Source organism: Mustelus asterias, chromosome 17 (genome assembly GCF_964213995.1).
Source record: "Mustelus asterias chromosome 17, sMusAst1.hap1.1, whole genome shotgun sequence".
Lineage (NCBI taxonomy): Eukaryota > Metazoa > Chordata > Chondrichthyes > Carcharhiniformes > Triakidae > Mustelus > Mustelus asterias.
Window position 1 is genome coordinate 48,182,700 of NC_135817.1, and position 27,998 is coordinate 48,210,697.

At 39.9% G+C, this 27,998-nt stretch overlaps 1 protein-coding gene across 1 annotated transcript in view; it reads left to right on the forward strand.

Moving 5' to 3' along the window:
- usp9 (ubiquitin specific peptidase 9) overlaps positions 1 to 27,998 on the forward strand; it is a gene marked incomplete at its 3' end in the record, with an annotated part of 228,505 nt that overhangs the window by 158,336 nt on the left and 42,171 nt on the right. Inside the window, exons 25-33 of the mRNA XM_078231879.1 lie at positions 182 to 307; positions 2,473 to 2,639; positions 5,250 to 5,358; positions 5,571 to 5,717; positions 14,434 to 14,580; positions 19,049 to 19,256; positions 21,524 to 21,744; positions 23,716 to 23,903; positions 24,188 to 24,361. Coding sequence (XP_078088005.1) covers positions 182 to 307; positions 2,473 to 2,639; positions 5,250 to 5,358; positions 5,571 to 5,717; positions 14,434 to 14,580; positions 19,049 to 19,256; positions 21,524 to 21,744; positions 23,716 to 23,903; positions 24,188 to 24,361 — 1,487 coding nt within the window. The remainder of the gene's footprint in view (positions 1 to 181; positions 308 to 2,472; positions 2,640 to 5,249; positions 5,359 to 5,570; positions 5,718 to 14,433; positions 14,581 to 19,048; positions 19,257 to 21,523; positions 21,745 to 23,715; positions 23,904 to 24,187; positions 24,362 to 27,998) is intronic.

Here is a 27,998-nt window from a genome sequence, read left to right on the forward strand (position 1 = left end):
GCTTTTTATTATGAACAGTTAAGGGAATGACCAGACTTAGGATCATTTTACAAGTTTGCTTTGATGCTCTTTATTGTTATTTATATATAGACATATAAAGAAAATGAGACCATTTCAATGTTGCCTTGTGTAAGCTTATTTTTTTTCATAATTTGGTTAATTTTGCTGTTTTCTTTTCAAGGCTTCAAAATACATCCCGGACATTTGCGTTATTAGAGCAGTGCAGAAGATTATCTGGGCCTCGGGTTGTGGTTCAATACAGCTTGTTTTCAGTTCAAGTGAAGAGATTAGCAAGATATATGAAAAAGTAAGTTCATTATACAGTTTTGTTTTTGAAGAATTCAGTCTCGTGTTAAGTATTCACTGGGAATGCTAGACCATAGATAACTGATTTATGTGTGAATCTCTTGGAAATTTTTCTCACTCTGTTGCTGTAATTTGTGAAACCATCTTTATGCATGCAAACAGAGTTTTTGCAGAAGTTGCAGTGGTGTATTTGGAGGAACTCCAAACAAGGTCACCCTTTGTGTTCGGCAGAAAATGTACATGTTAACTGTAATGCTGTTCTCTGGTTTATCTACTCTCTGCATCAAGAATCTGACATCGATTTTTTTTAAAAAAAAGTTTAATTTTACTTTCCTTCAGCATTAATTTATTGAATGTATTTGTTCAGTGGTAAAGTAGGACTTTAGTACCAAACTCATTTTGCATTGCATATTTATTTCGTCTACCCACTAAATTGTTGGTGGACAGCTTTGGTGAAGAGCTATTTATGATCACATGTTGTGTGATTCCAGTTATTTTTATAGATATACATAATTTGAAATCTATTCATAGTTTTCTTGAGAGAACTCATCAGTCTTCAATTTGACCAACAATGGAGTAGAGAAAACTAATGACACTCACTCTTCAAGTAGAGCAGTGTGTCCTTAGGAGAAGAGATGAACAAGGCAGCCAGATATTTCTGCTGGTAGTCGTAGTGTGGAAGACTCTAACTCTCCACTTAAGTTTGTAGCATTTTTAGCTGAAGTTAGAAGTTTGAGCATGCCTGCTGGACTCCAGGACTTGATCACATAATCTAGACAGACATTTCAGTGCTATGCTGCAGTGTTGGAGGTGTCGTCCTTTGAATGGAATGCGAAGTTGAGGTTTGGGCTTCGTGTTCAGAGAGATATTAAAGAAATCTAGCTGTCTAAATTGTCTGCCATTGACAGCAGATTTTGTCCCCCCTCATATTTCTCCCCCTTCTCTACCCCTCATCCACCCAAGTTGAGTTCCAAGTCTCCTCCAGGCAAAGACAACTAAGTAAATATGGTTCAAGCTCCAGCTAGGCATGTGCACAGCCCCAAATGAGGTGTGTGTAACGCCTGTGTGCGATGTCGGGGTAGTCTTCTGACTCTGCTCCAATCTGAGTCTGCTTTGCAGGAAAAAGATTGATATAACTTGAAGCAATTGCTGCAACTTTCTATGTCACAAAATTAAGCGTAATTCTTATGTAAAACACGGTGTTTGGAAGAGGCACTAAGAAACTAGATTATTTATTTCAAGATCCAGAAGAGGCTATTTTCCAAGTCTCCAAAGATGAAATAAATCCATTGTTACTTGTCTGAGACAAACTTCCATTCACTATTGAGATGGCAATTTCCACCTCCTGTGTCAGTGACATCAGCTTAAACATCTGAAACTTGTTAGCCCTTTGGCATGAAGAGAAAGAAATATTTGCAACAAAGTGGATTTTAAATGTGGAGTTAATGCAGCTTGAAGAATACTTGAGTAATTGAATGTGAGAGATAATTTTGTTCTCTAAATTTGTCAATTAAATATCACATACACAAAATGATTTGACAGTACAATAGTGTGAACATTAACTGCATTAAACATCTCTGTACAATTGCTTGAGCTTTTCAAAACAGGTTGGTGCGACTAAAAAAGATTTGTCCTGTCTTGTGTTAAAAGATATACAACTTTTGTCCTTGTGCTGCAATCAATCGGTCAGTGAGGGTGAAATGTGTACACTGAAATAAGTAATCCAACAAAAGTGATGAAAATATTTTATTTCTTAAACGGAGACTACTTCAAATTGTTGATTTTTTTTTTTAATGAGCTAATTGCGAGAAAAATTCAGAATTCTGGTGAAGTGTGAATTTAGTCAGTATGCACTTAATTGTATTCCACTGTAGTTACAGGGAAATAGGACTGAATAAAAAAAAATTCTTTCTGAAATAATTGTAATTGTTTCAACATTGGAGTAGGTAACCCTCAGTATTTTATTTTCCCTACTGCCTAGCTCTTCCAGTGCCTTTCCTTTATCTTTGCAGGAAATGAGTTGGGGCTGGGGTGCAGTTGAATTTGTGAGCATTATCTTGTCTCTCTTTTTTTGAATAGTAAAAAGTTTAGGAAACATTGAATATGCTGCATGTCCAATTGTGGACTCTTGCCATAAATTACATTTTTGTGTCATTGTCATTGAAGACAAATGCAGGAAATGAACCAGATTCTGAAGATGAACATGTTTGCTGTGAAGCATTGGAGGTGATGACACTGTGCTTTGCACTGGTTCCAACAGCATTGGATACACTCAGTAAAGAAAAGGCATGGCAGACCTTCATAATTGATTTGCTACTGCATTGTCACAGCAAGTAAGTAATTAGTTCATGGCAGTTTGTGTTTGGAACACTAAGTATTATAAACCAGTTAATCCAACATCATGTCTCGATTCACCTTTTGCTTCATGTCCTGTTATGAAATTGGGCTGTTTCGTCTTTCGTTTTGCGGTGTGGGGGGGGGGGTTCAGAAAAGATGGGGTACATTTTGCTGTTGCGTAATTTTATCAACTGGTCTGAACATCAAAGACAACAAGCTTCTCATCTGCCTAAACTGCCTCATTGCAAAAGTACAAGAGAACCATGACAATGAAATGTTTTAAAGCATGCAAAGGTGCAGGTAGGCATCAGTTTAAATGTTGAATTCAATAGCCAATTTGTCACCGAACATGGCATCTGGGATTTGAAGGGCTGATCTTACTAATTTTCAAATAGTTTGGCATTCCAAAATCAGGTTAAGTAAATTTGAAAAGTATGGTAAATAAAACTGCTCTTGGCTTTTCGTGCTAGTGATGCTCAAAATTAAGTACTTGCAGGAGAATAAGGTGTTTTTCATCGAGATTTGAGAATTTTCAAATATAGCTATGCTATCACCCTGCTACAGTCTGTTAACAGTCATAGGCTTTTGGATTTTCACAATTTGGTCAGTGATTTCCTGACAATTGCCATTCAGCTATTGTTGTGATCACCTCAAACTTGTGCAATACATTTGGAAATCGAAATGAAAAACAGCTTTTGTATGTCCAATTAATATAATTTCTGTTACTGAAGTGGGTAAGTAGGAAGATTTACATGATTTTAAAAGGACAGTGCGAAATGGCCAATTTTAGTTCATTCTTTCTCTCCTATTTCCTGTGTTCCTTTTTGCTGTTGTTAAGGACCTAACTCCCTCTAATCCCCCTCTTCCCTTTTCTGGTCACAATCATTAGCACACTTCTTCCATGCCTGCTTCCCCTGCACCTGCATTTAGTTAAGGTGATGGATACCTTCGGTGAGTGGGCGAGGATCTGGCAGATGGAGTATAACGTTAACAAATGCGAGGTTATTCACTTTGGAAGAAATAATAGCAAATTGGATTATTATCTAAATGGAAAGAAATTACAACATGCTGCTGTGCAGAGGGACCTGGGGGTCCTTGTGCATGAGACGCAAAAACCCAGTCTGCAGGTACAACAGGTGATCAAGAAGGCAAATGGGATGTTGGCCTATATCGCAAGGGGGATAGAACATAAAAGCAGAGATGTCTTGCTGCATTTGTACAGGGCATTGATGAGGTCGCAGCTGGGATACTGTGTGCAGTATTGGTCCCCTTATTTGCGGAAGGATATATTGGCCTTGGAGGGAAATCAAGATACAAAATGGAAGAAGAAACGTAAAACGATCGCTAGAGAAAAAGTAATAAGGAAACTAATTTCACAAAAGGCAGACCAGATGGCCTGCGTCTTAGGGTCTTAAAAGAAGTGGCTACAGAAATAGCGGTTGCATTGGCTGCAATCTTCCAAAATTCCCTAGACTCTGGTCCCAGGAGATTGGCAAACCAGAAATTAATACCACGACTCAAGAAAGGAGAAAGACAGAAAGCAGGAAACTATAGGCCGGTTAGTTTACCACGTCATTGGGAAAATGCTAAAATTCATTCGTAAGGAGAGACATTCCGAATCCATTGGCAGCAGGACAGTTAGAAAAAACATAATACTATTGGACAGAGTAAATATGGTTTTGTGAAAGAGAAATCATGTTCGGCAACTTTGTTAAAACTCTGAGGATGTAACAAGCAGGGTGGATAAAGGGGAACTAGTAGATTTAACATAGTTGAATTTCCGAAAGGCATTTAAGGTTACTCTTACTCCAATGTGTTATGTCCCAATCTTTATTTTACTCTCTAAAAGGTATAAATAAATGAATGTTGATGAGTGAATTTTATCTCTTGGGTTGCTGTGCAATATGATAGGTTGCTTATCCTGCCTAATGACATCACTGTTGCTAATCGCCTGGAGGCCCCTTAGAATTGGCACCAGATTGTGCTAACATCTGGAAAAGGGGAAAGCCATGCCAAGGAGATTGCAGATCTTTGTGGGCAGCTTTCTTCAGAATCAGCAAGTGCAGCACTTTGCTGTTGACTGCATAATCTAGACCAAAGACTTTATTCCAGTGTTTGATTATGTAAAACTAAAACAGTTCATTACCGTCATGAGGAATGGTGAGTTTTTGATGTACTGCCTTATGGATGAGATATTAAACTGTGCTCCATTTGACTGTTGAGGTGGATGTGAAGGATCCCATGACATTTTTTTTTGCTAAGAATGGGAGTTCTCACAATGTTTTAGTGAAAAATCATCCCTCAACATGAACAAAAAATGGAGGAACCAGGTTCACAAATTGATACATGTGGCTAAAATAATGACTACACTTCATAGTTATTGGCTGTAAAGCATTTTGGGGCATGAGGCTATGAAAAGTACTCTATAAATGCAGCTGGACAGATATCTGGGAACAGTTAATTATAGCTGTGGTGCAAGGTCAAGTTAAATATGAAGAAATGAAAACTGAACATAAAAATGTCAACGCCTTTTATTATGTTAACTTGCAAAATATGCAATTGTGATGGCAGTTAAAACTAAAAGCTTAATACTCTCTTTTTAACAGAGCAGTTAGACAAATGGCCCAAGAGCAGTTCTTCCTGATGGCTACCAGATGCTGTATGGGACATCGACCTCTACTGTTTTTCATTACTCTTCTCTTCACAGTATTAGCAGTAAGATTTTTAAAAAACTTATTATAATACTCATTACATTAGGTTTCATTTTTTGAAGTTTAAGCTTGAGGTGACAAACAGGAATGAGTAATCAATCAGTTGAATAATTAGTAAAAATTGAATGTATTGTGAATTGTTAGCATTTTGATTTTATTCAGCTCTTTTAATGCTATTGACTATATTGGTTGAGTTACTTGTTTTCCTGCTGTCAGAGTACTGCGAGAGAGAGAGCAAAACATTCAGCAGATTACTTCACACTATTGAGGCATCTGCTTAACTACGCATACAACAGTAACATTAACCTACCCAATGCGGAAGTTCTGCTCAACAACGAAATTGACTGGCTCAAGAGGATTAGAGTAAGTAAAGTTCTGTAATTTAGAAAATTCAGTCATTATCTTGAATAAAGTGAAGGGTTGATATTTGGTGCATGTCAGCAGTGTGCAGTACCTTTTTGTTTAAAGGTATTTTGCGGTTTACCTGTGGCTAGTCCAGTTAAGTGAGTTTATTTATTAATCACAAGTATGCTTACCTTCACATTGTAATGAAATTACTGTGAAAATCCCCTAGTTGTCGCACCTGTTTGGGTATACTGAGGGAGAATTTAGCATGGCCAATGCACCTAATCTGCACATCTTTGGAGTGTGGGAGGAAACCGGAGCACCCGAAGGAAACACGGAAAACGTGCAAACTCCACACAGACAGTGACCCAAGCCGGGAATCGAACCCAAGTCCCTGGCACTGAGAGGCAGCAGTGCTAACCACTGTGCCATCTTGCTTTTGCCCACCTAAAGCCTGGTCAATGAATAACCTGCCTCCTCTTTCATTATGAGCACAAGAAGGTGTTGAAGTGGCCCAGGGATGAACCCCTGTGATTTTCTCTAATCATGTTGCCCACATGATTGCAAAATATGCAATTTTTGCTTGGTATTTTCCCAAGTTCACAGAGCTGAGATGGGAAACATCTTGTGTCAAGAATCAAAGGTGTAGATACTCATGCTGCCACTGAAGTGGTAAGTTGCTGCCCCATTGTGATGCACAATGTGGTAATGCTTACATTTGGCTTCTGTATCTCTATTAAGCAGGTTGTGTCCATGACAAATACATGTAATGTGTCCATGACAAATGCATGTAAATTGATCTATATTCAAACTATAATGTTCTTTCAAGAGGGGCATTTGCATTTCATGGTGCACAAAGGTATTGGATGATATAATTTGCTAGAATCTTCTGTGGGTTAATGGAATTCTTTGAGTTGCACTCATTTCCTGTTTGTTGACATTTTCAAATTCAATCCTGTTCTCTCATTTGACTTCCAAAGTACTTAGGACCACCTTCGAGGCCATGCCTTCCATGCCACAGTTTGCTTTCAATAGCAAATTTTTTTTCTGTTTAGTCTTTTATTTCTGTTTTGGGAAGTCTTGCCAAAATTTTTCATTGTTTTAGAAAATGCCAATTTGTCAGTACCATTTTGATTTCCGTGATACGCGATGCACTACAATATAAGCGAGCCTGAGTCGGTGCAGACTTGGGCCAAAGGGATTCTATGAAAACATAGAAAATAGGGGCTGGAGTTGGCCCTTCAAGCCTCCCCTGCCATTTAGTTTGGTTTGATTTGATTTATTATTGTCACATATTAGTATACAGTGAAAAGTATTGTTTCTTGCATGCTATACAGACAAAGTATGATCATAGCTGATCCTGCATCTCAACAACATATTCCTGCACTTTCCCAATACCCCTTGACAGCTTTGAAGTCTATCTATCTATTTCTTCCTCCTCAAATATAAAGTCCCACCCCCCGACCAGAGCAAATAACATCCCTGCATGCAATCTGTCTTGCTCTGTCAAAATTTTGTAAGTTTCAATTAGATCCACACTCATTCTTCTAAATTCCAGTAAATACATAAGGACCAGTCAACCCAAGGCACCACTCCTTCAGAATATTAAAACTTTTGTGTCCTGCAAAAATAATCCTATTCTTGTGTTAGGCATTCTAGGCTGTTATTTGTTCTCTGCAATTTGCTAAAGTAATTAGCCATAAAACTTTTAACCCTGTGTCTAGCATCAAAGGATAAAGTAAATAATCCATCAAAGCAAAAGTTTCATTTGTATCAAAATCATTTGAATTGCCTTGGCATCAGGAATTAAAGTGTTGAATACTGAGGGACCAGAGTGGTTTACATGTCTACGCCGATCAGGGTTTGATATTTATTTGCACTAAAAGGTTTTGCCGTGAACGCAATTTCAAGGTACTTGAGCAGTCATCTGCTTTAACGCTAACATGGCCTTTTCCTTCACCCCTGTCCCTGTGCAAACACTCTCCATATCCCTTCTTTTGCTGCACTCTTCACTTTGTTAGGTATGATCTGAAAATGTGTTGGTTAGCAGGCAACGTTGTCTGGACAGATCAGAGGTACAGAATTGATTCTTGGAGATGGGTTCAAGATCTTGTTTAGGAGGAGCCCAGTTGCAATGCATTTGGAGTTCGGCAGTGTGTGGATAAATCTTGTTCAGGGGGAGGACAGATCAGAGAAGTTAATCAGCATGGCAAGGAAGATGGATGGTCACATGTTTAAGGATTGTGGACAGAAGCTGAAAAGTTGCTCGGTTGGGGAAGTCAAGGTGGAGGTTGCAAACTGGTGGCAGCCAAATAGTAACTTTGTGGGAGGAAGTGACAAAGATTTTGCACTCCTGGAGATGCATGCATTTTGCATTGTTTCCTCTTCAGTTCTTTTTGCCATTGTTGGTTCACCAACATGAGACATTAATCTTCAGTTGAAATACTTCAACTCCCACCATGTTAACTTTCTTCACAGACTTTAAATGATATGTTCACTTGGTTTGCAACATCAGTTTAGTTCAGGAGCTCTTCAGACTGGGAACAGACACTTTTAGGTAAATCTGAAATGAAACAGTGGGACATACGAAGAGCACAAAGCCAACATGTTCCAATAAAGAGAGAAGGTGGCACAGATGAATTCTCTGAATCCAGGATATCGAGGGATATACAGCTTTGGATGAAGAAAAAAAGGAGGCTCAAAACAGCAGAAGCCCGGAGTATGTAATGTGCAAGAGGGAATTTAAAGAAAATTAGGAGAGCAAAAAGAGGACATGAGAGTATACTGGTATGTAGAATAAAGGAAAATCCTAAGTTGTTTCACAAGTACATTATGGGCAAAAGGATAACTAGGAAAAGAGTAGGGCCAATTATGGACCACAGTGGTAATTTGTGTGTGGCGTCAGAGGACCAGTGAGAGAGACAATGTGGGTATAGAAATCAAGGAGACTGCCTGTGATATAATTAAAGAAATTCATATTCCACCACCTTCTGTTGGGAAAAAGATACACAAGTCTGAGGTCACGTACCAACCGACTTAAGAACAGTTTCTTCCCTGCTGCCATCAGACTTTTGAATGGACCTACCTTGCATTAAGTTAAAAGCAAATTACTGTGGATGCTGGAATCTGGCATTAAGATCTTTTTCTACACCCTAGCTATGACTGTAACACTACATTCTGCACTCTCTCGTTTCCTTCTCTATGAACGGTATTCTTTGTCTATATAGCATGCAAGAAACAATACTTTTCACGTCTACTAATATATGTGACAATAATAAATCAAATCATAGACCGAGAAGACATTCTGAGTGGCCTGGCTGCTTAAAAGTAGATAAATCTCCAGGGCCGGATGAAATGTATCCCAGGCTATCAAGTGAGGCAAGGAAGGAAATAGCAGAGGCACTGGCAATTTTCAATTTCCCTCTGGCCATGGGAGAGCTGCCAGGGGCCTGGAGGACACCCAATGTGGCACCATTATTTAAGAAGCAAAGAAGAGATAAGCCAGGAAAATACAGGCCAGTCCGTCTAACCCCAGTGGTGGGGAAACTATTGGAAGCAATTCTGAGAAATAGAATTAATCCGCATTTGTTAAGGCAGGATTAATCAAGAACATTCAGCATGATTTTGTGAAAGGGAGGTCATGTCTGACCAAAGTAATTGAATTTTTTGAAGAGGTGGCCAGATGAGGACATTGCATTTGATGTAGTCTTCTTGGACTTTAGCAAGGCTTTTGACAAGGTCATGGGAGATTGATTGCAAAGGTAAGAGCCCATGGGCTCCAAGGAAATTTGGCAAATTGGATCCAGAATTGGCTGAGTGGCAGGAAGCAGAGGGTGATGGCTCAGGGGTGTTTTTCAGACTGGAAGACTGTGTCCAGTGGGGTATTGCAGGAATCAGTGTTGGAACCCTTGCTGTTTGTGGTTTATATAAATGATTTGGACTTGAATGTAGGAGGATTGATCCTTAAGTTTATGGATGATACGAAAATTGGTAGGGTGGTTAAAAAATGAGGAGAATAGCCTTAGGATATAGAGGGGCTGGTCAGTGGTAAATGGAATTCAATCCAGATAAGTGAGAGTAGATGTACTTGGACAGGCGAAACAAGAAAAGGAAATACATGGTGAACATCAGGACCCTGGGAAGAACTGAGAATCAGAGATACTTGGTGGAGAAGTTTGATAAACTGGGGTTGTTTACCTTGGAGCAGAGGAAACCAAGGGGGCATTTTTGAAATGTATAAGATTGAGGGCCATAGAGTAAACAGGAAGAAACTTTTTCACTTGGCGGAGGGATCAATGGGCATTGATTTAAGCAAAATTCTGCGGATGCTGAAATATTAAACAAAAACAGAAAATGTTGGAAAATCTCAGCAGGCCTGACAGCATCTGTGGAGAGAGAATAGAGCCAACGTTTTGAGTCTGGATGACCCTTCGTCAGAGCTAAGAACTCCTTTGCTGTTAGCTCTGATAAAAGGTCATCCAGACTCAACGTTGGCTCTATTTTCTCTCCACAGATGCTGTCAAACCTGCTGAGATTTTCCAGCATTTTCTTAGTGGTATTGATTTAAGGTAATGGGCAGGAGGTTGAGAGGGGATGTGAGGAAAAACTTTTTCACCCAGAGAGTGATGGGAACCTGGAACACTCTGCCTGAAAAGGTGGAGGCAGAGACCCTCAACATTCAAGACGTATTTAGGTGTGCACTTGCCATGCCAAGGCATACAAGGCTATGGGCCAAGTGCTGGGAAATGGGATGAGAATAGTCGGGTGGTTTGTTTCTGATCAGTGCAGACTCGATGGACCGAAGGGCCTTTTTCTGTGTTGTAAACCTCTATGACACTTGAGTATAGTTTGGATTGTCACGTAATGTTTCACTAACGTCCTTTCCTTCTGGTTTAGAGTGAAGGGTGATAAATGAGTAAGAAAGAAACAACTAATCAAATTACAGAATTATTATGGGACACAAGAAGGCCCTTCGGCCTATTGGTGTCTGTAATGGCTATCCAAATGAGCATTATGACTTGATGCCATTCCCCTTCCGTTTCCCTGTACTCTCTTGCACATTGTTTCTATTCAAATAATCATCTAATGTCCTCATGAATGCTTTGAACCTGCCGGCACCACACTTCCAGGCAATGCATTCCAGACCCGAACAACTTGCTGTATGAAGAGGTTCTTTCTCGCATCACATTTGTTTCTTTTGCAAATCACTTTTAAAATATGCTATCTTTTTCTCGATCCTTTTATGAGCGTGAATAATTTCTCCCCATCTACTCTGTCTAGCCCCCTCATGATTTTGAAGACCTCTGTCAGATCTACCCTTAGCCTTCCTCTCCAAGACAAACAGTCCTAACCTCTTCAATCTAGCCTCATAACTGAAGTTTCTCATTCCCGGAATTAAAGCCTAGGATACTGTTTGTTTTATTAACTGTTCTGTTCACCTGTCTTGCTACCATCAGTGATCTATGCACATATACACATTGGTACCTCTGCTCTTGCATCCTTTTAAGAGTTTTGCACCTTATTTTGTGTTGTCTGATCATGTTCTTCCTGCCAAAATACATCACCTCAGACTTCTCTGCATTAAATTTCACCTACTACTTATTTGCCCAATCCATCAACTTGTCTATGTCCTTTTGAAGTTCTACACTGTTCTCCTCCATTTACCACTTACAATGCTTCCAAGTTTCTTGTCATCCGCAAACTTGGAAATTGTCCCCTGCAAATCGAGATCTAGATCATGAATATATGTCAGGAAAAGCAAGGCTTCCAATACCGAGGACTGGGGAACTCCAATACAAACCTTCCTCCAGCCTGAAAGCTATTCATTGATCTTTACTCTCTGCTTCCTATTTCTCAGCCAATTTTGTATCCAAGTTGATACTGTCCCCTTTATTCCATGAGTTATAACTTTTCTCTCACGTCTGATCTGTGGCACTATAATGAATGCCTTTGAAAGTCCATGTCTATCACATCAACAGCATTACCCTCAGTGACCCTTTGTGTTACCTCTTCAAAAAACCACTACAAGTTGAACATTTCCCTATTAGAAATTCATGCTGGCTCTTCCTAATCAACTCACATTTTTCCATGTGACAACTAATTCTATCCCAAATAATTGTTTCTAGAAGCTACCCTACCTCTGTAAAACTAATCAGTCTGTAATTGCTAGGCTTATCCTTTTTTGAACAAGGTGTGATGTTTGCAGTTCTCCAGTTCTCTGGCACATCCTCTGAGTTTAGGGAAGACTGAAAGATTATGGCCAGAGTCCCTGCAATTTCCATTCTCACTTCCTTCAAGATGCATCTAATCAGTGCTTGTCTACTAAGTACTGACAGTTTATCGAACGTTCCCTCCTTATCAAATTAAAACTCTTCTAGTGACAGAATTTCCCCCTGTGTCACCATGGCCTTGGTAGCATCTGTTTTTGTGTAAAGACAGATGCAAAATATTCATTCAATTTATGCTCAGTGCCTCTGTGTAAATTCTCTTTTAGGCCCCGAATCATTCTAGTCATCCTATTACCACCCTTCTACTATTTCCATGCCTGCAGAACACTTTCCCTTTATGTTAGCTGCCAGACTTTTCTCATAATCCCTCTTTGCTTCTCTAATATGCTTTCTCACCTCCCATCTGAACCTCTGTATTCCTCTTGGTTCCCAATTGTATCTTTTATCTGATAGCTGTAATAAGCACACTTTTCCTCAATTTCTATCTACTTTTTCATTCAGAGGACTCTGAATTTGCCTGTTCAGTCGTTGCACTTTGAGGGAATATACCTTGACTGTGCTCAAACCATTTATTTTTTGAAGGTAGTCCATTGCGCAGCTACAGTTTCTCCTGCCAACCTTTAATTCCAGTCTATACAGCCCAGCTCTATTCTTGCCCTGTTGAAGTCAGCTCTCCCCAGTTCATTATTCTTCTTCTGGATTGCCCGTTGTCCTTTTCTATCATAATGCAATACATTGTAAAGTTTAGGATTATGTAATATGTTTTGCATCCACATGTACCTAAACATTGGATTACATTGAAGCATAGTTGTTTAATGTTAAGTATGACAGCTAATTTTCACGAAGTAAAATTTTTATATTGTTTTTAACGGTGTTGGTTTGGGAAAAAATGTTGATGAGAACATAGGGCAAATTCTGTTGTGTGCTTATTTAGTGCCATAGAGTTGTTATCCACTTGAGCAAAATAGATAGGACCTCCCTTTAATATCTCATCCATAAAATGCAGTTTCTAACAAGTGTTCCTTCCGCATTGTATTTAAACACTATGTTAGATTATGTGCTCATATACATAATGGGGCTTGAACCCAGATGCATTTAAATCAGCTGCCTACTTTGGGCATTTGGTGGGGATGACTCCACATATAGAAAACAAACCATTTCTAAATTCATTTTTTGTGGATTTTTAATGATTCTGTATTATGAAGGGGAAAGTGTTAGGAGTTGCGCTTAAGCTTATACTGAGCTTCCAAAAGCGAAAGTTGGTGCATTTGAGATTTTGCCAAAAATAGGCACACTTTTCCTTCTAAAAACTAAAAACAGATATACTCCGCATATGCTGTATTACACCCCTGTTTGTGGAAGCTAAACTTCATTGTACAGTAACGTATTTGTACAGCTCCTTAACACAATGAAGTGTCCTAAGGTACTTAGAAGCATTATAAGACAAAGCAATCAAGTCTCTTGCAGTATTAGAGCAGTTGATCAAGTTTGGTCAAAGAGGTAAGTTTTTAAGGAGTCTTCAAAAGGTAAATTGAGATAGAGCGCCAGAGAGATGTTTTGAGGGTTTTCCAGAGCTTAGGCCCTATACAACTGAAGGCATGGTCACCAATGGTGGAATGATTAAAATCAGGAATGTTTATGAATTCAGTATTAAGAGAAGTTGAAGTATCTTGGAGGGGTCTGGGATGGGAGGAGATCAGAGATGCAGAGGGTGTACAGGGTTTTGAAACTTGAAGATTTTAAAATGAGAATGTTTCTTGACTGGGAGCCACTACGTCAGTGAGCTCAGGGCTAATAAGGGAATGGGACTTTCTGTGAGTTAAGACACGGGCAGCAGAGTTTTGGATGAATCAAGTTCACAGAGGGTTAAATGTGAGAGTCCACTGGAGTAATTGAGTCTAGTGGTAAGAGGTATGATTGAGAGCCTCCGCAACAGATGAACTGCGATGGGCAAAATTGGACAATAAGAGGTTGAAACAAGTGGCCTTAGTGATGATGTGAATATGTGGTTGAATGCTCAACTTGGGATCAAATGTGACACCAAGGTTGTGAACACTGGCTTAATCTCAGACTGCACTAGGATGGAGTTGATAGCTAAGGAACGAAGTTTGAAGTGGGGGCCCAGAAGCAATGGTTTCAGTCTTTCCAGTATTTAATTGGAGGAAATATCTGCTCATCTGGCACTGAATGTTGTCTGATGAGCGGTCTGATAACATGTGTGGAGTTGTCGCGTGAAGTGGTTGTGAGGTGGAGCTGGGAGTGATTAGCATACATGTGAAAATTAATACTGTGCTTTCAGATTATGTCACCGAAGGGCAGTATGTAGATGGAAAATAGGAGAAATTGCAAGAATAAAAATAGTTTGTAATTTTAAACTTTGCCAATACTCCAGTGAGATGTTCCAAATGCAGCTATTATTATTGTGGCACTACATTTGTGACTTATTTAACCTTAAATGATGCAAAGCTTTTAATTTCCTTTCACAAAACTTCTTTCCTGAACATTAGGATGAAGTGAAAAGAACAAGTGAAACTGGTGTTGAAGAAACAATTCTCGAGGGTCATCTTGGAGTTACAAAAGAGCTACTGGCATTCCAGACACCTGAAAAGAAATACCATATAGGCTCGGAGAAAGGCGGGGCCAACCTCATTAAGGTATTTCCTAGTATTGGACTTCAAATTTAGTTTTGTTTGTGGTATGATTGCAGTATTTTGTTCATATGCATGTTATGAAACCTGTTGATGCTCAATATGAGGGTTTTACAAATGCTAGAAGGGAAACTTGAAACTGCCAATATAAAAAAACCTGTCACTGATTATAGCTCACGCTCAGAGGCTGTAAAGTACTCCCCTGCCCCAATTGGTGAAAAAGTGACTAGTGTGACAAATTTGCGTATGTTTACATTTATAATGGATCTAACATATTAAAATGAATAAAGCTTAATAGGAAGCGCAAGTAGATTTGTTTGTGCTTCAGGTCAGATTTGTTTGTGCTTCAGGTCTCCTGTTATGCTCCTAATTTCTTCAAAAACAGTGCGAGATCTATGGTAGATATCCATTCCTATGCCACATTACTCATTTGTGTAATAAGCAGTGTGTGGCTTTAGCTTGATGGCAGCATCCTGTTAGTGGCGAACAACACTCATGTTGCTATCGCTTGGTAGCAGCGTGAAACATTGTGACAAGAAATGTTCTGCTTGTCACACAAATGAGCAATATGGTATATAATTTTCAGTGCCAGTGTGATGCCAGGTATGTAGGCCATACATCCCAAAAATTGGCAGATCATATTGAACAGCATGACTCGGCTGCTGGTTTGCGTGAGCAAGGTACGGACTGTACCCAACCAGCTCATGCTTTGAAAACTTAAAATGAAGTGTCCCAACATTAGATGTGATTATGCAATTGGACAGCATTTTTAAAATAATCCTCAGTGTGCTAAGAATTATGCTGGCGACCAATTTAAGATTGTCAGCAGAGTGCTCAATGTAGCCCACTTGAGTGTACCGGAAGCTACATATATTAATGCACAAGGCCCTGTTCTTTGCAGACAAAAAGAACCTATACACGTATTACACCTGTTTCAGCCAAATAAACAAAGTCACAGTCATTCGTTGATTCAGTCCCCAGGACAATGTCTTGACCAATCAGGGTCGAGCTCCCTTGATCCAGTGACAGTAAAGGAATGGTGATATGTTTCCAAGTCAGGTTGGTGAGTGTCTTGGCAGGAAACTTGCAGGTGGTGGTGGTGTTCCCAGCTATCTGCTGCTCTTGTCCTTCTAGATGATAGTGGTCATGAGTTTGGAAGATGTTGCCTAAATAACCTTGGCGAATTCCTGCAGTGCATCTTGTAGATGGTACACTTAACTGCTACTGTTCGTCAGTGATGGATTTGATTTGATTTGATTTTGATTTGATTTATTATTGTCACATGTATTAGTATACAGTGAAAAGTATTGTTTCTTGCGCACTATACAATGGCAAAGCATACCATTCATAGAGAAGGAAACGAGAGAGTGCAGAATGTAGTGTTACAGTCATAGCTAGGGTGTAGAGAAAGATTAACTTAATGCGAGGTAGGTCCATTTAAAAGTCTGATGGCAGCAGGGAAGAAGCTGTTTTTGAGTCGGTTGATACGTGTCCTCAGACTTCTGTATCTTTTTCCTGACATAAGAAGATGGAAGAGAGAATGTCCGGGGTGCGTGGGATCCTTAATTATGCTGGCTGCTTTGCCAAGGCAGCGGGAAATGTAGACAAAGTCAGTGGATGGGAGGCTGGTTTGTGTGATGGATTAGGCTACATTCACGACTTTTTGTAGTTTCTTGCGGTCTTGGGCAGAGCAGGAGCCATACCAAGCTGTGATACAACCCGAAAGAATGCTTTCTATGGTGCATCTGTAAAAGTTGGTGAGAGTCGTAGCTGACATGCCAAGTTTCCTTCGTCTTCTGAGAAAGTAGAGGTGTTAGTGGGCTTTCTTAACTATAGTGTTGGCATGGGGGGACCAGGACAGGTTGTTGGTGAACTGGACACCTAAAAACTTGAAGCTTTCAGTCATTTCTACTACTTCCTCGCTGATGTAGACAGGGGCCTGTTCTCCACTATGCTTCCTGAAGTCGATGACAATCTCATTCGTTTTGTTGACATTGAGGCAGAGATTATTGTTGCCGCTCCAGTTCACCAGATTCTCTATCTCATTCCTGTACTCTGTCTCGTCGTCATTTGAGATCTGACACACTACGGTGGTGTCGTCAGCAAACTTGAAAATTGAGTTGGAGGGGAATTTGGCCACACAGTCATAGGTGTATAAGGAGTACAGCCACGGGCTGAGAACACAGCCTTGTGGGCACCAGTGTTGAGGATGATCGTGGAGGAGATGTTGTTGCCTATCCTTACTGATTGTGGTCTGTGGGTTAGGAAGTTCAGGATCCATTCGCAGAGGGAGGAGCCGAGGCCCAGGCCATGGGGTTTGGATGAGTTTCATTGGAGTAATGGCGTTGAAAGCTGAGCCTTAGTCAATAAATAGGAGTCTGACAGAAGTGTCTTTTGTTATCTACGTGTTCCAGGCTTGAGTGCAGGGCCAGGGAGATAGCATCTGCTGAGGACCTGTTGCGGCAGTAGGCGAACTGTAGTGGATCCAGGCAGTCCGAGAGACTGGAATTGATTTGTGCCATGACTAATCTTTCAAAGCACTTCATAACGATGGATGTCAGCGCCACCGGATGATAGTCATTAAGGCACGCTGCTTGGGCTTTTCTTTGGTACTGGGATGATGGTCGTCGTCTTGAAGCACATAGGGACCTCCGATTGTTCTAAAGAGAGGTTGAAGATGTCTGCGAATACCCCTGCCAGCTGATCAGCGCAGGATCTGAGTCACTTTCCGTGGGTTGACCTTCCAGAAGGCTGGTCTGACATCTGCAATGGTGACCTCTGATACAGGTTCATCCGAAGCTTCCAGAATGGAGGGTGTGCTCTCGTTGACCTCTTGCTCAAAACAGCCGTAGAATGCATTGAGCTTATCAGGGAGGGGTGGGTTGAAGCCGGCAATTTTACATGCCTTCATCTTGTAGCCTGTTACGTCTTGCAGACTTTGCCATAATCGGCGGGGGTCTGTGTGGCTAGCTTTGGACTCTAGCTTGGTCCGGTACTGTCTTTTGGCATCTTTGATGGATCCTTGGATCGTATCTGGCTTTCTTGTATAGGTCAGGGTAGCCTGACTTGAACGCCTCAAACCTAGACTTCAGCAAGCAGTGGATATCCCTGTTCATCCATGGCTTCCGGTTGGGAAACACACAGATTTGCTTCTTTGGCACTCGGTCTTCTACACACTTACTAATGAAGTCAGTTACTGTAGTGGCGTACTCGTTCAGGCTGGTCGCAGAATTTTTAAATACTGACCAGTCCACTGACTCTAAGCAATCCCGCAGGAGATTATCCAATTCCTCAGGAGGAATGGAATGGTTGTGAAAGGGACAACAATCGAGCGGACTGCTTTGTCCTGGATGTTGTCGAGCTTCCTGAGTGTTATAAAATTTTTATATAGTAATTTATTTTACTCACTGCCTTCATGCCAAATCTGGATCTCATCTGAAACCAGCTCATACAATTTAATTCCTATTTACAATTACGTACTTTCAGCCTGTTATTTCTAATTAGGTCATAATTGATGAACTCTGCATTACACCACCCAATCTCAGTCCTTACCAAGCAACTTATTTGCCAAATTCTTGGTAATTAATTCCATGGGTGTGTGCATTTATTGGCATGTTTATATTAAATATGTACATATAATATAAATATTTCATTGGTAATGAACCGGTTTTCCACCTGAGAGACTATAAACCACAATTATAAATAGCAAATCAATTAAATTATGACTGCTTGTAGGATCTGGGGCAAGGTGCTGATACAAAATGTTGGGAGAACAGGTAAAATCACTTCAATGTCCTCTGAGCTTGAGGAGTAAAATTGTACTGATTTACCATTCTGCATTGCCATCTATCGCATGTTGACATTTTGTGCAGTTAGAATTTGGCTTAGTGTTGGAGAGAATTAAAGAATAGATGGGTCTGAGGCTTGTATCTTATTTTGCCCAAGAAAAATTAGATTCCAGGGGGCGTTTGTTAGCCCAGCATCTTAAGTAGGGAAGAGCAGTCAACTGATTGAACTTTGAAGTTGATGACATAAACTTTCATGAGTTACAGTTTGTCACCTTCTGTGCAAACTCCTTACTGTTTTGTATGTCCAAATTGTAACTTTTTTCCTGTGTTTTTAGTGTGCAGTGCTGATTTGTTTGGCTTTGACTATCCTAATCTTTCACTTTTTGTGATGCTTGTGAAAGTTAAGCCATTGCACAAACTCGTGCAACATTTCAAAAATGTCTAGTATTCATGCCTGCAACTCTTAAAGGAATGTGGAGGATTTTGAAAACTTGAATTTTAAAAAATAGTTAACTTAATTATTTTACTTTTCTTAATTCCCATTTAGCTATTGTATAATCTCTGAAAATTCTAAAAGTGGACTGATATTTTGACTCCAACACTAATGTTTATTGCTGTTGCACTGCAGGAGATGAAAATGAATTAACACTAAGTAACTGGAAAATCTTTCTCATTTGATTCTATAGGAGCTGATAGATGATTTCATCTTCCCAGCATCTAATGTTTACCTGCAGTATAAGAAGAGTGGAGAATTACCATCTGAGCAAGCCATTCCTGTTTGTAGTGCACCTGCTGCAATCAATGCCAGCTTCGAGTTGTTAGTGGCACTGGCTGTTGGCTGTGTGCAAAACCTCAAGCAAATAGTGGACACCATGACAGATATGTATTATGCAGGTATTTAAAAAACTGTTCGTTTGATAATATGGTAAAAGTGTAGATGAACGGAGAGAAATACAGGGCAGGAGTTTATTGGAAGATGGTCAGATTTATTTCTTGGTCTGTTAACTGTGGCTCAATTGATGACACTTTTGCCTCACAGTCAGAAGGTTGTGGATCCAAGTCCCACTCCAGAGACTTGAACACAAAAATCTAGGATAAATCATTATTCAGGCTAAACGTTAATACCGAGGTCTTATCTGCTCCCTTGGATAGATGTAAAAGATTTTGTGGCTGTATTTTGAAGAAGAGCCATTGTCCTGTCCATGGTGTCCTGGCTAATATTTGTCCCTCAATCAGCATCATTGAAACAGATTTTCTGAACATGATCATTTGCTGTTTATGAGAGCTTCCTGCACACAAACTAGTTTTCTATGTTCCACATTGTTGGTAAAACGCTTTGGGATGTCTTAAGGTGCTTCTGAGACTTTAATACAGTATGAAAAAACAGAATTCCAAACTGAGCATCACCACTACATGAATTGTGACTCAAAAGTGTAGCACCCCAGGGCACCCTTGGATGGGTAGTTGATGTGGCTGTCATAAGAACGTAAGAAATAGGAGTCCGTCCACAAGCCTGTCTGCCTGTCAATAAAATAATGGCTGATCTGATACTGATCTTAATCCACTTTCCTGCTTGTGCCCCATCTTTGAATCCATTGTCAATCGGAAATCTGTTTAACTCATTCATTGACCTAGCTTCCACTGCTTGCTGGGGAAAAGTATTCCAAACTCTCAACAACCCTCAGGGAAGAAATTCTAACTCATCTCCATTTTAAATGGGAAAGCCTAATTTTGAAACTGTGCCTCCTAGCTCTAGATTCCCCCTCGAGAGAAAACATCCTCCCATCATGTACCCTGCCAAGTCTGCTCAGGATCTTATGTGAACCTCCTCTGACTGCTTCCAATACAAATATATTCCTCCTTGCGTCAGGTGACCAAAACTGTACGTAGAATCCCAGGTGTGATCTCACTAATGCACAGTTGCAGCAGGATTTCCCTATTTTTATATTGCACCCCCCCCTTGCAATAAAGGCCAATATTCTATTTGCTTCCTGTTTACTTGCTGTTCCTGTGTACTAACTTTGTGATTCATGTACAAGGACGTGCCGCTGTATCTGTGTTACAGCATTTTGCAGTCACTTTCCAGTCAAATAATACTCTGCTTTTCTATTCTTCCTGCCAAAATGGACTTTCGCTCATTTTCTGCAATACACTTTACCTGCCAATTTTTCCCCCTCATTTAACCTATCTATATTCCTTTGTCGGCTCTGTGCCCCCTCCCAATTTGCTTTCCTCCTATCTCTTAATCGCAACACATTTGGCTGCAAAATACTCAATCCCTTAATTCCAGCCATTAATATAGATTGTAAATAGTTGAGGCCCTGGCACTGATCGTGTGGCACCCTGATTTATGTTTTCATCATTAAAATGACCCATTTATCCCTACTCAGTTTCCTGCTCACTCATCAGTCCTATATCTATACTAATATATCACCTACAATTCCATATGCTGTGTGTAACCTTTTATGTGGCACCTTATCGAATACCTTTAGGAAATCCAAATGCTGTACATCTACAGGTTTCCCTTTATCCATCCTCCAAGAGCTCTAACAAATTTGTCAAACTATTTCCCTTTCACAAAGTCATGTTGACTTTGCCTGATATTTTCTAAATATCCTATAGATTCTAGCATTTTCCCAAAGTCAGACTGAAAGCTAACTGACTTATAGTTTCCTGCTTTCTGTCATACTCCTTTTTCTTCGTACAACCTGTTGGACTTTAACCTGGTGTTGTGAGACTTTTTACTGTGCGTACTCCTTTTTGAACAGACCTATTACGTTTGCAATTTTCCAATTTGCTGGGACCAGTCCAGAATCTGGAATTTTGGGTCTTGTTTTTAGATTCCTCAAAAGCAAAGACTAGTAGTATAAATTATGTACAAAATTTCACCTGGAGAAACCTGAACATTATCTGTCACCTAGAATATCCCATATGAAAGTGATCACTGCACAAGGCACATTAGGCCAATGCTTATTTTTCTACTCTGGTGATAGTAGTTTGACCTGTTTTAATTTTATTAGTTGAAGCGAGAAGTCCATACTGTAAACTATCTCTAAAAGTGGCCCTTAAAAGAGCTGAAATGTTGTGGTACTTCAGCATAGTATTTAGAAATGTCTGTGAAATTTTAATTGCTGATTTGTAAAGTTTATATTTTTATTTAGGTTGTGAAGCACTGACAGAGTGGGAATACTTGCCACCAGTAGGACCACGTCCATCAAAAGGATTTGTAGGATTAAAGAACGCTGGTGCTACCTGTTACATGAATTCTGTTATTCAGCAGCTGTACATGATCCCAGCTATTAGGAATGGTATCCTTACTATTGAAGGCACTGGTAGTGATGTTGATGATGATACATCTGGTGATGAGAAGCAGGATAATGAGGTGAACACAAGTTATAACTATTTTTATGTGTTTAAAATTAAGGATTTCATGCTTCGGTGTCGGTGTGAAAGCTTGAATCTTGAGCTCAGCGGATGACTTTTTTGTACCTAAGCTGCTGGTAAAGTCGAGGCCAACAGTCATGTGCTCAGTGTTTAGATTTATTTTGCTAATGTAATGAAATCTGCCGAATGTACAAGCTTTTGAGTTTTGGATTTAGATTAAAACTTGTTTTGGAAACCAATCCTCAGTAATACTTCAGAAAATAAATTATTATATAGCTGTTTAATATTTATGCTGTAATTAACTTGCTGTCATTGCAACAATCTTCGTAACTTTACACGTGGATCACTGACCAAATTTTAATTGAGCTAGGTTTTGTTTTCAAAATAATGGTAAAGCAAATGGCACTCTTTCACATAAATGGTGAGTCAACTTCAGATGAGGGGCAGATGTGCAGTTAAACATGAATATCAAAAAAATTGCTGTCCACCACTGGCTTCACAAAAACAGTATCAAGCACTGACAAGGGGAAACCCCCTGCCTCCTCAATGGTCTCCGGTTCCATCAGCGAGGCCAAGTCGACTGCTCCCTATTCATGGGGAGCATGACCATTCCTTGCCGACGCGAACCTTTCCTGGTGAGGTCATAAAGGGGGGGCAGGCCCAGATGATTGAGTGCCGGGCTCTCTCAGCAGATGCAAAACAGCATTATAATACATTTTCATATATTAACCTACTTCCCGCCAATTTCTGGCACGAGGGAAATGTGGCGCCGGTAAATGTGACCGGCTAAGCACTTTTCGCCTGACTTCACCACCGCGTCACGCCCAAAAACAGGTGCAACGCGATGGTAAAATCACCCCCAAAATAATGAAAATCAACTTATAACGGTTCATATTCAGTGCTCGAGATTTGATCTATAATCAACACTTAGTATATTGCTTAAAGAATACTGGCAGTGCAGTCTGGCACCTGGGCAGTGCTGGGTGGGTGATGGCGGGTCCACAATCGGTCAGGAGAGGGCGGCAGGTCCGTGAACAGTTGGGGGAGGGGAGTCCGCGATTGGTCTGCTTGGCGGGGGCTGTATCTCGGGAGCTGCTTCAGGCAACCCGCACAAGCAGTGGCCTGACAGCTCTCTTTCCTGTCACACCCCTGCTACTGCTAATGCACATGCAGCATCAGAGGCCTACACATACGCATTACCTCCCTCTGCAGGGTTTTGAGCACGTTAAGCCCCACCCACAGGCTTCTGCAGCGAGCAACAGGCTTGTTGATATTTTTGCAGGCAGTGTGTGTTTGGGGGGGAGCCTGAAAACACACTCAAAAGACGAATCTGAAGCTCTCCCAGTTTCATGTCTGCCCAGTGCTTAGAGAAAAAAAAAGATAAAATCACCCCCTTTATGTTGTGAATAGTTTCAGGAGATTTTTTAAAGGTAAGTTTTAAAGCAAAATGCATTATTTTCTTTGTGTTCTTTTTATTCTCTCTCAATCAGACTATTCCCCCCCCCAAAAAGAAAATCTGGTTTGAGATTGAATTCACCCTCTTCAATTCACTTTCCTTCTCAATCCTTCCACTGTTCCTTTCCCAATCCTAAAATTTCACTGGTGAAAGAAGCACCATTTTTGTTTCCTTGTTGTCTTCATTGCACTGTCAGTAGCTGATGCTTTGCAACTTTGTGGGCAAAGCACTTAGCAAAATAGTGAGAAAAACGTTTTTGAGTCACAAGATACAAATCTAATTAACAGCAGATGTTGAATGCCCTGCTGCAGTAAAGACCGGTCCATTATGTTTTTGTATATACAGAAGTTTATGAACAGTTGAATAACTTCGGAAACTGTCTCATTATGTTGACAGTATGACTACTTGTACTAAAAATTAATAATTGTAAGGTTGCTGCAAAGTACAGCTAGATTCTGTTGAGAATCATTTATTTAAACCTAATTGAATTTAGTTTTGAATGTGTTTTTGCAGAGCAATGTTGATCCTAGGGATGATGTATTTAGCTACCATCACCATTATGACAAACCTGTAATTGGAAAAACTGAAGATCGTAAGGAATACAATATTGGGGTCCTGAGACATCTGCAGGTCATTTTTGGACATCTGGCTGCCTCCAGGTTGCAATACTATGTGCCTAGGGGTTTCTGGAAGCAGTTCAGGTTTGTAGTTTCAAAATTGAGAATTATTTTTATTTCCGGGGGGGGGGGGGCGAGGTGCATGACAATTTGCACTTGTATTTTGGGATATTGAGAATGTATTGATATAGAACTGAGTTTTCTTTCAATAGTTTGAGTAGTTCTATACGTAACTTTAAGCAGATTATTGACCTTAGACTGAATACAGATCAAGATTGAGATGAGTTTAAGATTAGTAAATCAAGCAAAATTTGAGGCTATTCAAGGCCATGTGCGCGAATGCAAAACATTACTTTCTTTTCCCCTAGGCTTTGGGGTGAACCAGTCAACCTTCGAGAGCAACATGATGCTTTGGAATTCTTCAACTCTTTAGTGGACAGCCTGGATGAAGCTTTGAAAGCTCTTGGACATGCAACAATGCTCAGCAAAGTTCTTGGGGGTTCCTTTGCTGACCAGAAGATTTGTCAAGGCTGTCCTCACAGGTGAATGCAACTAATGTTTAACATTGAATTATATTATTCCACTGTTACAGAGAAGTGATGAACTTTGTGGTTAAAATAAATAATTTCACCTTTTGTAACTACAATTGCCAATCAGGGTAGCCATACTATTTTTATCTCCAAGTTATTGCATTTCTTCATTAAGACGAAAGGTTTGTTCAGATTAGCAGTTAGTTAAAATAATAATGTAAATGAAAACTGGCAGATGAGTGAAGAGTCCCCAAATTTTAGTCCTAAATGCATAGTGTGAAAAAGCATCGACAAGGAAAAGGGAGTTGGGGAATATAAATATTTTTTGCGCTGCAACTTTTGAATTTGCCATTCAGGAGTTTGATGGGCTGTAGAACCAGGATGCACCTTGGAAAAATTGTCACAATTTCTAGCAGCCACGGAAGTCAATTTTTAAAAGCTTTTTATTTAAGTTCCAGTTATGTTTCAGGAACCATTATATTTGAAGCACCTTGTGAAAGGCTGACCTTTTAAATTTTGAGACAGTGAATGAGCAAGACTTCATAAGCATGGACATCATTTGTGAACGCATCATTTGAATTGTTCCAGAATATATGTAAAATTGCGTGGTTTGAAAATTGCAAATGGTATATAATTTCCCAGAATTGCTGGAGCACATCTTGCAGTTGTTCAATCTGTTCAAATTTTTTTCCACTCTCCCTTCTGCTCCTGAATCTTGTGTGTTGCAAAGTGATGGAAAGTGAGAGTTAACAATTGAGCGATCAGATCAACAGAGCACCTGGGACCAAGTGACTATCAAAAACAATTAAGTATAAGGGTAAGGGAGAAAGAGAGCAGAGAAAGGAGTGTGGTGAATTGTTATTAAACACAAGAAGTGGAAAAAAAGATTATTCTAAGAGGAGGAAGAAAAAGAAGCAATGAAAAAATTAAATCCTTGAGGAGCAATTTAACACCTTCAGAACTAAGATACCAGAGTTTGAATTGTTACCTTTTGAGGACTTGGATTGAGTGGCATGGCAGGGATGTAAATCTTGTGAATGATCCTTTGGTATTAACTATCAGACCTAATTTTTCTGTGGTGAGATTAATTGTTCGAACAGTGCAAATACACAATTTTTTGAAACTTAATAAGAGACTGACTGTGAACTTCCAAATTTTCCATAGCTAATGGCAGTGTGTTTTTACACTTCAGTAACGAATGTGCCTTTAATTCTATATCAGTGGTTCCCAACTGCTGTGCTATGGCACATTGTTATACTGTGCGGCTGCGGCACACTTCAGCCAAGGCTGTGGGGCAAACTCTGAGCCCCGACTTTATTTCATTTTCAGAACGAATATCGAACAACGCCGGTTGTGTTTCCATTGAAATAATCAGCTAATAGGTGGTTGAATGTCAGAAAGCACATATTCCTCTGCGATTAATCATGCCCTTTACCACTGATTCGCCCAATGCAGTCTTGAGGAGCCTTAAGGTGACTGATGGTGTAGATCAAACGCACTGTTTTCTCTGGGAAGCTGCAGACTGAGTGTTGTTAGAGCTGCACCCATATAAGAAACTGACAAGATCCCATTACATTCTGAACCTCCTTAATTGCAATTAGTAGGCAGGGTTTCAAGTGTCAACAGATGAGGTGTCTGCCACATAATAAGAGTCCCTGACCTGTTCTAAAAACACTATTATACGAACAGTATAATTAATTTTCTTCTCAACGGTAATAATGAGGTTGTAAGTAGTGGTATAGCCAGCAATGACTAAATTTCAAGCCAAAATGATGAGACTGTCTTTTAGTGGAAATTGTCATTTCCCCACTTTTGTGTGGCATGGCCAACATTTGCCATTTAAATTTATCTGGACCTTGTTGCGTGGCGGACACGCACTGTTTGATTATTTGATGATTTATGGACAGGACTGAACAATGTAATCATCAGTGAGCCTCTCCATATGATGAAGGAAAGGTAATTGATGAAGCAGTTGATTATGATTGTGTCTAGCTCTTTAAAATCAGAAACTCCTGCAGTGATATATTTGGCTGAGAAATATGATATTCAAGAATGATTGCGTTCTCCCATTGTGCTCCATGTGACTGCAACTAAAGGGGCATTCACCTTATTCCAATTTACTTCACTTGTTTCTATTTTTCTACAATATTCTGCAGTGCATCAGTCTGTTCTATACCATAAATATTCAGAGTCTTTATTCTTCAACCCCATTTAAATATATATTTTCTCTAAGTCTGTGTTAATACATCCAGCATGATTTGTTCTGTTCTTATTCACCCATGCTGTTTAGACTCAGTCTGTGCTAATGCAGTCTGTGTCCATAGTGTTGGTACTCAGATATCTCAGTTTGTCTGCTCATTGAATCTGCATTATCTCAGTTTTTGCTCAGTCTCTTCATTCTGTGCCATCTGTCTGTTTTTCATTGTTTGGAATTATATCAGATCAACCATGATCTCATTGAATGGCAGAGCAAACATAATGGACTGACTGGCCTACTTCTGCTCCTACATCTTGTGGTCTTACGGTCTCAGTCTGTACTCATCCAGTCTGTGCTTGTTCAGACTGTGCACTCCAGTTTCTCCTTGCACAAACTGCATTAACTTCATGTTTGTTCTTCAGACTGTGCTCACTGCTTCACCCTCACTCATTCTGTGCGTTTTGTCACTCAGTCTGTACTCATTCATTCTGGATTCCTTTTGAATGTATTACACACAATTTCAGAAGCTGCCAGCGTCAGCAGTGTGAAGGAGAAAGTGTATCTGGGCTGCACATCCAGCATTGTGACAATTGCCTTCATTGTGGAGAGTGTTTGTGCAGCACAATGTTGCCCAGATCCAGTCAGTGTTGTCTTATTGACTTTGATTTGCGTTGCATGTCTCCTTCACAATCTTGTTTGCTTCTTTCTGTACCACATTAATAAGGTCAGTCCTCAGACTTAGCACATTCCACCAACTCCCCATAACTGACCTTATTTATATTTTTTACACACACGCACACACATATATATTTAGAGATCAGAGTCCTTTGTTATTTTTACAATTTGGCGCCAGTCTAATAATGCTGAGCATCATTGTAAAGTGTAAAAAGGTGCTAGGGACTAAATAAATCAATCTATAATTGCTCTAGTTTAAAACATGTATGAGCAAACGGATACAGCTGGAAAAAAGTGAGTGTGCCATGGAATTGTTTGTCTCATTGAAGTTTGCCATGTTACTGAAAAGGTTGGGAACGGCTGTTCTAGGTCATTGGTGGATGCAATGAAGCTGGGATAAATAATGGGGAGTGTGGTTCACTTCCCATTTTGTTACCTGCAAAGTGAGTTTAGATTCAGTAAGGTTTTTTTTTATAAAGTACGAATGGAAATTTTTTAACTCAGGATTTAAATGTCAAACTGCAAGAGAAATTCAGCTTGCGCACCCCCCCCCCCCCCCCCCCACCCCCCCTCCTGCCCGGTTTTTCTTTATAGTTCTGTTTTCTATTCCTCCAGATAATTATCCAATTCTCCTTAGAAAGCTATGTTAAAATTTGCCTTTGCCGCACATGTCAATAGTACATTTCAGATGCTAACCATTTGCTGTGTATAAGATATTTTCCTCTTGTCAGCATTGCTTCTTTTGCCAATCACCTTTAATCATATGATCTGCTACAT